The sequence below is a fragment of the Magnolia sinica genome, chromosome 9, assembly GCF_029962835.1.
Source record: "Magnolia sinica isolate HGM2019 chromosome 9, MsV1, whole genome shotgun sequence".
NCBI lineage: Eukaryota > Viridiplantae > Streptophyta > Magnoliopsida > Magnoliales > Magnoliaceae > Magnolia > Magnolia sinica.
In genome coordinates, this window is record NC_080581.1 from 90,156,468 (window position 1) to 90,171,814 (window position 15,347).

Here is a 15,347-nt window from a genome sequence, read left to right on the forward strand (position 1 = left end):
ACTAAAAGCTTGGGAAATTTTTCTAAAAATAAGTTTAAAGGAAAACAATAAAAAAAACTTAATAGAATCCTTCTCTCTACACTCACACTACTAAGAATTTCGACGGTGTTATTAGTACTCGAATTCAACTGGAATCGTAATTAAAATCTAATCAACTTTTATTAATTTTCAGACAAGCAGGCACTGAATCATGTGGAATGATCTTACCATACACAGACAGTCCGGCGGTTGACTCATCAGGGTGAACTGTGGCATTGAGTCAGATGGGTCGGACCAGGTTCGAGTCAACTCATGTAAATCATTAATACTATACCATGGGCCTCACTTATCATAATAAAAAAAGAATGTAATGCATCGTAAAATATTCAATATGATTTTCACAAGATTTATTTTCATTCAAGAAAATAAATCAAGCCCAGAGATTCTTTTGACTCTACTAGTAATGAGAATTCGGAATATCAAACATTGATAAATCAATCAGAGATTGAGCAACTAAAAGAATGTTCAATCTTTTAGGATTCATGGGCCATCATCCATGGTGGGCCCCACTTACAAATAAGCTGGTTATCCAGACTGACTTGACCACCAGATCATGTGCCATTGGATTTGTTCCCATTGTCCAAGTCGGTGTGGGAGATTTTGGGAGTGGGGCCAGATAAAAAGTTGGGCCATTCAAAACAATAACCCAAGTTGGCCCATTGCTACCCTTATAGCTGTTGATGCTGAAATCTGGTCGTCCGCTGCTGCACCGCTGTGTACCTGTAAAAATCAAATGACAATGGGGACAATGGGGGCCCTGGTTGTAGCCGGGGACCCTCCGATGCTTAAGTTAGATTTAAGGCTTAATGGGTCCAGTTGGGTTGGGGTATATGTGCGTACCTTTCTCCGTAGGTAAGGTTTTTATTTATACTCTCTTCAGGCCCTCCCTACATCCTTTCCGAATGTGAAACAACCTGCGGTGGTCGGTATCCGAGGAGATCGTGTTTGATAGCTGAGGCCGACCTCTGAGTCACTGTTTGAGGCTGATAACTCTGGAACGGATGGTTGAGGTTGGGAGGCGAAGTTGTCATCCGGAGTCGATGCGAGGCCTCAGCTCGACAGTCGAGGTGAGTGCTTGTGGTCGCCGCTTGGTCGACAGCAGAGGTTGAGGTCGAGTTCGGTTGACATCCATGTTCGCTTGGTCGAGATAGGGAAGAGATCGGCCAGGCAACCAAGATTATCGTTCCTTATCGTTCTTGCGCCTGGGTTGTTTGCGAGGGTTGAGGTCGGTATCTCGAGCCGGTCTCTTCCCAGCCTTCTCAGCCGAGCTGAGTCTCTCGATCAGTCCAATTTTACCCACAACAATAGCATAGATTCAAGACTTGGTGACTCGGCTCGAACCAATGGTCTCGAATTGAGTTGCGACTCGCCTGATTTGGGGTAAATTGGTCTGACTGGGGGTGTTGAGCAGGATCAGGTCCGACCGAGTTTGAGTTGACTCAGACGAGTCTCGATCCAAATTCACTAGGAAAATGGCTTGGGCTGATTCGAATTCACCACCATGGATGGTCCCACGAGCAGTTTACTTCAAGAAACCCAAGATTGCTAACCACAGAGAATGAATTTGGAAAACGGAAAAATCATACCCGTAAAGCAGACTAGAAAAATGCTAACCAGATTCTGAGAAAACCATCTCAGCGGCTTCCATTTGATTTCTACACTTGAACTCTTCATCCTCTTTGTAGTCTGCGGCTCCTTCGATAGATCGAAGCTCGACCCTTTCATTCTCAGCTCTTGGATACACCTGACCAGCGCTCGGTTGTCACTTCTCTCCTTTTGCAATTGCGCGGACACCTTCGTATACCTGAAAAGCTTCAACTGAACAGAAAGAATTAGAACGAATGAAGTGAAAATTGATACACAAGATGGGGCCCACCATTTCCGGCAAGTCTGATCATGAGATTGGATTGAAGATGTGAAGAGAAGGGTGAGGTAGAGTCCATGGAAGGCGAAGAAGAAACAGCACAATTGGAAAACTTCGCGTTTGATGTTGTCTAAACGGGTTTCTTTAATGGCAATCCGGCGGGCGAAGAGATCTTCTTCTCGTTGCCAGAGCTTGAAGAGGAGAAGATGGCCTGGACTTTCAGAGATTTGCTTTAATGGGTGGTGATGAATTGCAGAAAGGGTGTTCATGGCAGAGAGGTTCTGTGGTTGGTGCTCTTCGTCAACGGGGATTTCGACGATGTGGGTGTCTCTGCATTCCGCCATTGAGATAGAAATCAGGAAGAAGATGAAGATTTTCGGTTGAGGATGCTCAAATTTTCCTGAGGAATTTGGAGATTGCTAGGAACTTAAAATACAAAAGGCAGCCACAAAAAAGAAAATGAAAATGAAAAATTCAGTGACAGTGAGAGACTGTTTTGATTTTGAGAGCTGATGTTGGGAGAAAGTCAAGGGGGTGTGCATGTATTTGAAGTGCGGAAAAGCGCCGAAATCTCCAACGGTCATATTTGAAATACGTAGGGATCTGTGATTTTCGGATAGGATACCATGCAACGGTCATATTTGAATCTCCAACTCGAATATGACCGTTGGAAAACGTTTCTGCCCCCGGAGAAGGCGCAGAGGACAAAATGAAAGGCCAATGACATCAGCATTGTCTTTTGCCTTTTTGTGCCCAGGTTACCAAGGGAAGCCGATTGGCTGGGGTCTGTGGGGTCCACCGTGATCTATATATTTTATCCACGCCGTTCATACGTTTTTCAATCTCACTTTAGTGCATGAACCAAAAAATTAAGCAGATCCAACGTTCAATTGGACCACACCAGATGAAACAGTGGATATTAAATGACCACCATCAAAAACTTCCTGGGGACCACAAAAATTTTGGATCAATCTAACATTTGTGTTTTCACTTCATCTAGGTCAGTGCGACCTTATCAACTGGTTGGATGGCAAATAAATGCGCCCTAGGAAGATTTCAACGGTCGTTGTCATTACCCCACTGTTTCCTGTGGTGTGGTCCACTTGTGATTTCGATCAGGTTCATTTTTCGGATCATGCCTTAAAATGAGTTGGAAAAACGGATGAACTGAGTGGATATAAAATATTTACATCAAGGTGGGCCCCACAACGGCTAGACAGGGTCACTGAGGCTTTCGTGACCCGTCTGATGCATGCCACACTCATCATGTGAGGCACACTCCCTGGCCAAAAGATAATCTGGGCCGCTCATCAAGTGGGCCGCAGTGTATGATGAATGTGGTCATTGGTCACTTTTTTCTCACCTACCATTTTCTCATCCGATGATGAACCGACCAACTTAGTTTCTGGCCAAAGTATGCTCCCATGGTTCGATTCTCTCATATGGGCCGTTAATGGACTGGGCTGGCCCACTTTGGGTTGGGCTTGAGTAGCATATCAGGCCTCAGGCCAGAGCATTTATTAATCTGGCTGGGCTTATGCTCTCAACAGCCCATCACGCACATTCACATATATGTATTTTACATGTTCTATTTCTTTGTAAATATGTATAGCCCACCGCGCAGTTGGATGGGACTGATTTTTGGGCCATGGTACATGGTGGGACCCACCTAATGAACAACCTGGATCTTGCACAATAATAGGTGAATGGAGGCTCGGCTGATATATCTTTGGCCCATCGCAAGCTTCGGTCGAGCCTATTTCTTATTTTGTGGGCCAGTTTGGGCAGGTCTTGGACAGATGGTCCATTGACAGCCCCTCCATCATAGCCCTCGAAGGAAAGTTTCAGGCCAAGTATTCTGAGATTGGGATAAGTAACTCATCCAAGTCGACTCCGATTAGGCCACACTTGGTTCAGTTCAGTACACTGAGTCACTCCCTGAGGTCACCGGTCAAGTTAATCTAAGTTACCGGGCAAAACATGCAAGGATTAAATGGATCCAACTGAGCACGGTTTTGAAGCAGCCAGCAAGCAACAGCTGCGCATATGTTTTTCAGCTGGCTGAAAAGCCTATTAGTAAAACGCGTGCCGTTTTGAAAAACTTTACTGGTACAGAACTCTATGATTTATCTGCTGACCTTAATGAGAGACTAAAGCTTATCATTATTCGCATACCAACTATCCAAGCGAGAGAGGCTGACAGCAGGCCAAGCCTGGAGGAGGTCTCGGTTTGGATTTTGAACTGTTTTGAGCTAAGCCATCATCATGCTGGCCTATTCAAAATTTTAAATTTTCATGCCTGAGTCCAGCCCATTGATAATCCTAAACTATATGTCCACACTCCTGAGTGTAGCAAGGCATCAGCCATACCCAATCAATTATCAATGAAAAAGTGTGATGTGCGTGTTAATGAAAAATCAAATATTCTTTATATGAAATAACCATTTTACTCTTTCACAGTAAGTCCCGTGCTTGTACGCACACACACGGCATTTTTCCATTGGCTCTAGACTGCGAGCAAAATCTGCGGCCAGGATTCCTCTACAAGACCACTCCGGATGCCGATTAGATACTGACAGGTTTAGCAGCGAGTGACTACTGAAGTGACGTCACCAAGTTCTGTGGGGCGCACTGAGGTGCATGTGTTGTATCCACACCGTCCATCCATTTTGAGATATCATTTTAGGGCATGAGCCATAGAATAGGGTAGATAAAAAGCAGTAGTGGACCCGATCACATAACACAATGGGGAGAGTGACTCTCCCCGTTGAAACTATCCTAAGGCCCACCATAATGTTTATTTGAAATCCAACCTATTCAAAAGTTAAAAAAGACAAAATAAGGAAAACACAAATATCAGCTGGATCTGCCTTTAGAAGTTTTTAATGGTGGGCATCACTGTCCCCACCACTGGAGCTTTGGATTTAACTTATTCTTTAGATATTGCCCAAAAATGGTCTCTCCAGATGGATGGAAGGTGTGGATACAAAACATACATCAGGGTGGGGCCTACGGAACTTGGTGACTTCACTTGAGGGAAGCAGATTGGCTAGTGTACATCACACTGACTATATATGTTGTATTGACATCAGCAGTGGATCTGATCATGAGGTATGTCCTATATCCAAACTATTCATCCATTTGGTGAGCTATTCTTAAGTCTTAATACAGATATAACTATCAAGTGGACCACACTGCAAAAAGCAGTGGGGGATTGAACTTCTACCATTGAAACCCTTTTGGGGGTCACAAAAGTTTTGGATCAATATGAAATTTGTTATTCCTCTTAATTCAAGTCTCTGTGACCTTATGAACAGGTTGGATGGAAAATAAATGTTATGGTGGGCCCTATGAATTATTTAATGGTGTAAATTATTATTTCTGCTGTTATTTGTGGCGTGGTCCAAATGATCTTTGGATATTATTATTTTTTGGATAATGCTTAAAATGATCTCCAACATAGGTGAACAGTATGGATATAATAAATACATCACTGTGGGGCTCATGTAACTTTGATCTCCTTTGAACTGTTCGTACAACCCCAGGCTCGAGGAGCATCCGTGCTTGACCACGCACGACACGTACCTACAACAGCTATATAGCTGGTTTGTGGTACATCAGCCAATCCGCTTCCCACTTCAGTACCGAGTCTCGCTACTCAACCTGTGATCACTACAGCCGTCTCCACATTAATTTCTTACCATGGCAATGAGGAGCCCACGCAACCGAAAGTTTTTTTTTTTGCTGTGACATGTGTATGACATGCCTTTTTCTTCATTTTCTCGACTCATGTTTAAAAAGGCGGTTTAAAAACTCAAGTGAGCCACACTGCAGGAAAAAGTGGAGATGGGAATGCAAATAATGGAAAAGTTGTTAGGCCCACGGTGATGTGCATATGCCATCCAATCACCTAACAAGGCAATGCCCACCAAGACGGAGGAAAAAAGCAAATATCTTCGTGATTTAAAAATCTGGTGGGCCCATGAAGATTTCACTAGTAGGCTTCCCCATCCGTACTTTCTCCAACAGTGTGGCCCACTCCAGGCTTTCGATCGGCCTTATTTTGGTCACCTCCTAATGTAAGCCGTGCAAATGATGGACAGCGTGTATTTCCAACACACACATGGTGGACCCATGGGTTTTTAGTGCATGAGCTCCCAACAGCAACCGTTAACACCTGAGCTCCATTGGGCCTGTCGTATTGTGTGTGTGACATCCACTCCATCCATCATGTGTGCCCGTCAATATTAGGTTAAGGGGACGGAACTGAGCCTGATCGGCAACATAGGTGGGCCACACCATAGGGAAGTGAATCCGACTGTCATCTAATAAGTCTAACCCTTGGATGGCTCACACTGAAGAAACAGACCCTTCTATGCATCGACTATGGCTTTTGAATCGTTCGTTTGGCTCATTAAAATGGAACTGCTACCAGGATTTTTGGTAGTTGCTTTCCAAATTCACAGCAATTCCAAGTAGGATTGCCAACTCGTCAAATCATAGCCGACTCATTCGGACTCAGTAACCCAAACTCAGGTGAGTCATGACCAGACTTGGACAGGAGAGAATTGGGGCCGGCCCTGCGGGTCAAAAGACCATGATATGCATTTTAATAATGATGCTGCATTTTCTGAAAAAAGGACTCAGATTGCAGATTGCGTGGGGACATAACACCACTTGGCTCAGAGGTGTTAATTGGATTATGCGTCTCTATGAAAGATGGACGATAACACTCAGCCCTATCGGAATAGTGTTATGAGGCATCCACGTGTGAATTGGCGCAAGACCATATGATCCGATTACACATATGAATTTATTACTGGTAAATTAATCCAGATTAAACCACTAACGTTTGGGCCGAACGCGGGCCGTAAAGCCGGTCAGTCCAATTGCACTTGGCGACTGTCTATACGAACCGTGCACCACCCAAGGTAGGACAAAAAATTTCAAAACTTGGGGAGGCCGTGGGCCTCATTGGGCTTGTGGTCCATCGCGGACTACAAACTCGAACGACACCCGGAAATGGACAAATTGTGTCGTCCAGTCGGCACTTGGAAAGCGCAAGTCGCCCCACTTGCGAATAAAAATCTGAAATTTTAAATCAATTGGCCCCGTTACTCGAGTCAATGAATCAGGACATTTCAGTCGTCGGATCTCTTCTAAATTCCCACCGAAGGCTGAAGATATTTCCCTGTGCTTGCCCACAAAATCTGACCATTGATTAAGGATTGATGACCGTTGATCATAAATCGGACCATTGCGACAAAACCCCGCATCCGTTTGCCGTCAAACTTTGCACAACCCTTCATCGGGCCATGGGGCACCTATCTCATAAAATTAGATGGGCCAGGGGGCCATCAGGGCAACCCCAACATCCATAAATGGGTCCCACAGGGCCGTTTGAAGCAATTAACAGAACCCAAGGCCAACTGAGCAAATTTTATGGGTATATAAGCTCTTAAGCCTCTCTCTCTCTCATTTCCACTAAAACTTCAACGACTAAGAGAGAGGAGAGAGAGAGAGTGAGAGAGAGAGAGAGGAGAGTAGAGCAGAGCAGAGTAGAGAGAAGGAGAGGGAGAGTTATGTAGTGTATGTGTGCTTGAGGATTGAAATTCTCTACACCCACACCCCTACATTGTCGGAAACCCCGACCCGATTGCTGTAAAAACAAGTTACGTCCAATCCAAGGTAAGATTCAAACTCCAATCCATCTTTCTCTAGCAACAAGTCTCATGTATGCACCTTACCACAATTTTCATGTAACGCAGGACCCCAACACGTCAAGTTTGCGAACCCAACACCGTTAAAGCGACTGCAAAAGCTTCCAGTCGACATAGGTGCAGACCATTACCTTTAGGTGGCCAATTATTGTGCCTAACGTAGACCTTAGTGAATGTGAGTGGTGTATGTGCTTGCATGTTGCTGAATTTTTGGAACTTCTTTATTTGAAACATAGACATATGTTTTCCCCTAAAATTGGGAGAGGGGCCCCGAGAGCTCCCAGATTTATGAATGTCGGTTTGTTGGTCTGTTAGGAATCACATGTGCAATTCCCTAAATATATTGTTAATTTAGTATCTTAAATTTCATCACATGCAATTGCTAGGTGCAGATTGGATGCATAATTTGCCTACCTGTCGATTTGCTGAAATTGTTGTGCTTAGCTTCCATTACCTTGCTGAATTGTATGATTCATATTGGCGCATGCGAATTAAATTGTTGTGAATGGGTGTATGGCTGTCCGTCTTTGCTAAATTGTTGGAACATGTTGATCCTGATCTCTAATTCCTGCTGAAATTGTAATGTTAACTCTTCACATGCAGATGTTTTGGCGGAGTTTAGCATGTTGCTGTCCACATGCCTAGAATGCTGAATTATGCTTGTCACTTGTGAAATTGTCCCTGAAATTTTTGAATATATGTTATCTACCTGTGCACATGTTCCCTTATGGATCGGCCGATCAACCGAAATCCTTGGGGCAACCTTTCCATTGGGTTAGCCCATGGGCAAGTTTAGCCCGACTAGTTGAACCGCGACTTGTCAATCGTAGTTGTACTACACGCGACGTCGTTCTCAGGTCGTACAGTCTGTGATTCATCTTATGAGGGCATATTAGCCCATTGATTGACCATCCTTAAATGTTAACCACGATTGTATACGCCTGGTTGAACCTGAGATACCTTGTGACCCTTGCGCCCACTATTAACCATGATTTACGGCCCACAAGACTCATAAGCCAATGATGGTGGTATGAGACAATATGCCTGTGTTGTCGGCCTACGCTGGGGTGATGAGCCTCCCCATAGTGGACTACTGAGCCGGAGACGATGGTATGAGACATCGTGCTCGTGCTGTCGGCCTATCTGGGGTGACGACCTCCCTGTAGTAACCACGAGCAGAACTTTGAAGTCCCGATTGATTTCGTATAAGCTTAAGAGTTATGGGTTGACGAACCCACGAGGGCTAAGGATCATGAGAGTCATACGGCTACGGCCATTAGAGTTGCGCGATCAGATTAAGACAATGTTTTCCGACAAGGGTATCTTGGTTTCCCCAACCTGCTGGATGAATGAACCTAATTAATCAACTTGGTTAACATTTACACGACATTACATTATTTACTTTGGTGATTCAATAGTCGAGGTCGCATTGAAGGAGTATTGGTCATTCGCGATCGTTAGATATTGTCGCTTAAGAGAGTGTTGGTGGTGAGAGGCATGCATCATGTCATTAAATCATGTATTGCATTAACCAGAGTATCTAGGATTCTATGATATATGTTGTTCACTGAATTTACTATTATGTATGATAATCTGTATAATTTATTGTTAATGGTACCACTGAGTTAGCTACTCACTCCCACTCTGAGACGGTATTTTAAAACACCAACCAGAATTTGGCATAAATGCAGAGACACTGGAGCTAAACGCGATGGAAGATGTCGGTGTGGATGACGAGGAGGAGCGGGCATACTTCTAGACTTTTGGCGGGTCTTTTTAGATCGGTTGGTGATCGTGGGATTGGGCCAGGGCCCTAGTCTTTTTGGAATTACTGTATGAATAAAACTAAGTCCCTGATGGATGATATTTCGGATGTTTGGATTTATGTTTAGATATTCACCTTATTAGCAACACTTAATTTTCTATATGGTTTAATGATACTTTATGCTTAGTTTACTTCTCTATTGCCCATATGATACTTTACATTCATATGCATACAAGGCCTATTAGGGCATACGTGGCAGTCAGGAATTTGAAAGCCGAGTTCCTACTCGACCCTTGAATTTCGGGGCGTTACATGGACTGAGTTGAGTATGGACTCAACCAAGCTACTCTTGAACATGCTTTGCGACATAGGGAAGAGTGTGAAATAACAACAAATAAGTTCACCATATTACTCGAGCGATTAAGACATTGAATCCATAATGTAGTTTTTTTAATCCACAATGCTTTAAATAATAAAATTCAAACTTTAATTAACAGTCTTAATTCGACTGAATTTAAATTTGTCCAAAATAGTATAATTTACTAAAAATAAAAAATTTTAATTTATTTTTACTGAATGATTCCTGATATGATAAGAATCAAACTTTAATATAACATCATATGTTAAAATTCTAAAATGAAAAATATACGTCCAACTTAAAACTTACTAGAAATGGTAAGTAAATTTTTTTCTCTAAAATTATAATTTTGAATTGAAATGAGTTATTTTCTTACGAAATGGAGTAACAAGACTTGCTTATAGGGTTGATTGACCCTGGATGGCCCATTGCAGCAAAAAAATCATAGTCCCACATCTCGTAACTAGATCAAAAGTTATACTGATTTATGGTTCCCATTTTGAAGGGCAATTTTTCCATATTTAAAATGAATTTCTTTCATCTGGATGTGCCTGATGTTCAATTACATCATGCCCCATATAGGATTAAGCCTAGATTTGACAGACCATGTATGCTTCTATTCAAACTTATTTCAATCCATCCGTGACAAGAATCGGTATGTAGCTTTTCCAACACTTTACGTGAGCCCATCTCCAACAATAGTTACTATTACAATAACTGTTTTCACTTCTTTCTTCTTTTTTCTTTCTTTTTTGTAATGTATTGTGCAAACTTATAATACTGAGGAATGAAAGAGGATTGATGGAGATCAAATAACTGAATTGAAACCATACCTAATTGACAAGACATTGTAGAAAGTGATTGACAAGATCTTCCACGCCTCTGTTGAACAGGGCTTGGCCCAGCCCTAACCTAGCTGATGACAACCCTAATTCCATACTTTTAGATGGACATTATATATTCTCATGCGTCCGTGCCATTCTAACCATACATCACAAGCGGATAGGATCTAAGCCATTGATTTCATATTTCCAATATTGAATAGGCCATGCTCCAAATATTACAATGTTTTGGATTACTCTAACCTTTAAAATGGTGCCACACAGATAAACTCTGAAAGACAGAAATATCAACAACGGCTCCCATTTAGCCAGGAAAGGCTCATGTATCAGATGTTTAAGATGGTCCAATCCTAGCAAAATTTAGCTAAGGGCCAATAAATGACTGTGCCCATAAGATGCATGGTTCAGACCATCATAGACATGCCACGTGTGGAACAAAATCTAGAGGCACAAAAATGCTCCACCTCCAAGGAAGGTAATATGTTCTGTACTGTGTTAGTGTTATGTCCATATAACAGTCTAAAAACATCATTGTTACATAACAACTAAGGCTGGCAAGCATTATTAAGTGGGCCATCATTATTGGACAGCTCAAAGATTATTGTTAGAACTTCCCATTCAATGCACGCGTGTAATGTTTCAAACCATTGATCATTTTAACTTTTTCTCTTATAAGACCTCCCTTGGCCCGTGCCTTTTCAACTTGGTTAGGATGAGGTCCAGGCCAAAAAGCTAAAGCTGAAAAAAACTATGGCAAGCTTATAATAAAATATAAAACTATGTTTACTTCTCTTTATATAGACATGATATGACAGGATTTGATTAGATAGTAAATAACGGGCCAATATAAAGCTTGGCCAGTAAACAACTTTCAAATATGCTTTTTATGAGCCCCGTCTTTGATAATAGCCTATAGCTTAATCAAATCTCACTAAGTAATGTCTTGACAGATGTAAATATAAGCAAGATAGTACCCAATTTGCAGATAGCCCACTGAAAAACAGCACTGACTTTCACCTAAAAGCACCTTCTGATACACAATGCAGCTTCACTTTATTTAAAAAATTAAGTAAATAATGGCTGTTATTTGACAAGTGGGCCCCAAGTACAAATCTAATAGTTGGCATAACACCCCCAAATGCAAATCTACAGTTGATTTTCGGCCATAGGAGTTACTATTGATGAGCGCACCTATGGATGGAGTGGATTTCATGTAGACAACATGGTGGGCTCCACAAGGGAGCAACCCGACAAGACTTTAAGCCTCTAGGATGCAACAGACGAATGGTTTGGATTACCCAATGATGGGGCCCACTTGTCAGAACCGAACTAACATTTTCTGCAAATGCATGGGCTTGTAAATCTTGTAATTCCTCCCAACTCGTACTTTCATAACCCAACTGACTGATCTATCTAGACCAATTCGGGCTGGGCCCACACTATGCTCCTGAAGATCAGGGCAGTCCATGACAGCCATAAATGGGCTTAGGGCACTAGATAGACTCTAACTACCAACACCCCATCCTTAATAACCAATCACAAACATATCACATGAATCTTAAGTGTAGTCTAAGACTCACCAAGCAGTATGGTTGCCAATGATCTGTGCTTATCGGTGGCCAGGATCTTCCGATCTAACTTAAATATGGGCCCCAACTTAGACGGACGGCAATGTGAGCCTCACATTAGATTACAAGGCCAAGGGATCATATGCTGGGAACATTTTCCAGACCAAAAATGTCTTCTTATGAGAGCTTACTGTAAGTAAAAATTAAAGTTGAGTGAAAAACAGTGATTATTTAGATCGTAGAGTCATTTTAATAAGAGTTGCTGAATTATAAAACATTTGATTTTATTTTATTTTTCTAAAAACAGGTAGAGAGGGGTGTGAAAAACCACCTGTGACTTGGCACCTAAACAAAATCCAGTCACCAAGATTGTTGGTTATCCAAACAAAAATTTGGATGCTTCATTTCCAGGGCTGTGAGCCTACGATCATGTTTGTGAGAAATCCATTCATTTATCTGTTTTGTCGGCTCATATTAAGACATAAAGCATAAAAACACAATAGATCTAAAACTCAAGGAGGCCACCTGATAAGAAAAAGTTAGGAATGCAAATGCTTATCATTGAAACCTTCTAAAAGTTCGTTGCGATGTTTATATGTTGTTCATACTATTTATACGGTCATTCTCATTGGGATGACTTAGAAACACAAAAGTATTATCCAAAACTTGTAAACTTCTACAACACCATAAGGGCCTGTTTGGCCAGGCGCATTAGAGTAGAGTAGATAGGATGGGATACCGTTTAAGGTAATCGATAGGTTGTCAATGGTTGTCCATTGATTCCATGGTTTTGTAACAATTTAGGATAGACATGGCTGTGTGTTTGGCAAGGAGGTGGGATTCAGTCTAGTCCAGGTATCAGATATCATGACGTGTTTGGAACGGACGAAGTACTGGTACTCCCATGCAGCTGGCATGTTTGCTGCAACAGTCGTCCGATCACGTCAGTGCAAACGGTTATTGTGGGCCGCACAATGATGTTTTGATGACAACCATTCCGATCATCGTGAAATGATTTTCTATTTGGACCATTTTAAAAAATTAGAGTAATAAACGACTTAGATAAGTCACATGAGTGAGAAAAGTTGGGAAGGGATGATCACTGTTGATTTTCTCTGGGCCCTACCCAAGTCTCGTAATAGAATAATTTCTTACTTGTGGAATTATCTGTGGTAGATGTTTCATATAATTGGATTTGATGAGATATTAACAACGTGGTGGGTCCTCTTTGAGAATCAAGGGCAAGCATCCATTCTCACTTTTCTTTTTTTGGTGTGGCCCATATAATTCATGGTTTGATTTGATTTTTTTAGTTACTAGCTAAAAGAGGTAGGATTTGACTGATGGATGAAGTAAATTTTATCCAAAAATGACAATGAGCCCTGAAAAAATCATGTGCACTGGATAAATTCTCAAGAAAGAGATATATCAACAACTCTTACTTAAGGGAGGATTGCCCGAATTCGTCGAACCGCCAACTTTGTTTATGAGGGCGCTTGGGATGATATGCAATGGCCGTCCCAAATGCTACATGGAATGGGATAGTTAATCGTAGCCCTCCTATTACCACCTAATCCCATCCACTGCGTCAGGCCAAACACCCTAAATGTTTTAACGGTGGACATTCAACCTTCTCTGTTTCTATCATTTGGCCCATTTGAGTTATGGATGTACCTAATTTTTGGGGCTTCCTTAGTAAAATGGGGTGAATGGAGTGGATGTACTGCTATAGATGGTGTGCTCTATGGGCCCCATCATGATGTATGTGTTGGACCGTGGCATCCGTCTAAATTTTTAGCTCATTTCAGAGCATGAACACAAAAGTGAGGTAGATTTGAATCACCTATGGTGTATGTGCTCTATTCTAAGTGTCCATCCACATTTTCAGCTCGTTTTAGACCATGAGCTCAAAAGTTAGGTAGATCCAAATCTCAAGTGGACAACACTACGAGAAACAATGATGATTGGACATCCATCATTAAAAACTCTCCGATACTTCTTTGGTGGCTTAGGTGAGATTAGGTGAGATGGAATTGCACATGTCTCGAATAATTTCTATTCGTTGTTTTGGAGATAATGAGAAGGATTGAGATTATGTGGTGTGGAATTACATTCGGTTCTATTTAAAATTTCTAATAGATTATGAAATCCATTACATTTGTGAGCTCTATATTAATGCATATGTTTTATTCATGCCATCCATTCATATATACTTTTTATATGTGACATTTTGAGTTGTATATAAATATAAGTGATCACAATTCATTGTGAATAAGTCGATGCCCATCAAATGTAGATTTTATTTCATGCAATACTCTTGAAGAAGAAGAATTTGATTGCAAACACAAGATTGGATGGTTAAAATAACAAGATATTTCCATACATACAATTATTATGTAAAATGGTGTTAATTCCGTCTAATAATTCCTTACCCTTTAAGCTTGTAGTATTCATTGTAATAATTTTTTAATTCAACCTCTACCGACTTGATCCAAAACTTTCATAGCCTCTTATAAAGTTTTCAATGGTCAATCACCACTGTTTCCCATGGGGTGGCCCACCTGAGATTTGGAATTTCCTTATTTCCTGGTTAAGCCTACTATTGAGCTTGGAAAAATGGATGGTTGGCGTTGATAAAACAACATGTATCATGGTGTATGCCCATGAGTTACACATAGGCCGTTATCATACTTAGTAAACTCAGTTGGGCTATCTTAAAGGTATGTGGTCTATCCTCCCATCTATTCATTTTTTCAAATAATTTAAGGGGTTGAACCCAAAATTGAAGGATATCCAAAGATCAAGTGCATCATACCACTAAAAACCGTGGGGATATTGATTTCCACCCCCACAGTGATGTTTATTTGTCATCCAATCTGTTTATAAATTCATGCGGACATGGTTTAAGAAAAAACAAAAATATAAGCTTGATCCAAAACTTATGTGGACCCCAAGGATTTTTCAACAGTAGACGTTTAATTCCAACGTTTCGTATAGTGTGATCCATTTGAACGTTGGATATGCTTCGATATTAGGCTCAGGCCTTAAATTATCTGGTAAAATGTATGAGCGGAGCTGATAAAATTCATAAATCACGATGGACCTCGCGGAGTTTACTCAATACGCCAGGATAAAGCGTAGCGAGTTACTCACCACCAAATCCGCTTCCCCTGCTGATATCGAATAGTGTC

At 41.5% G+C, this 15,347-nt stretch overlaps 1 protein-coding gene across 3 annotated transcripts in view; it reads right to left on the reverse strand.

Annotated features, from left to right (window-relative positions):
• LOC131256043 (uncharacterized) overlaps positions 1-2,412 on the reverse strand; it is a 35,385-nt gene extending 32,973 nt beyond the window's left edge. For all 3 annotated transcript variants that reach the window (XM_058257047.1, XM_058257049.1, XM_058257048.1), the window contains exon 1: positions 1,654-2,412. In XM_058257047.1, coding sequence (XP_058113030.1) covers positions 1,654-2,247 — 594 coding nt within the window. In that variant the 5' untranslated portion in view covers positions 2,248-2,412. The remainder of the gene's footprint in view (positions 1-1,653) is intronic.
• Between the last annotated feature and the right edge of the window lie 12,935 nt (positions 2,413-15,347).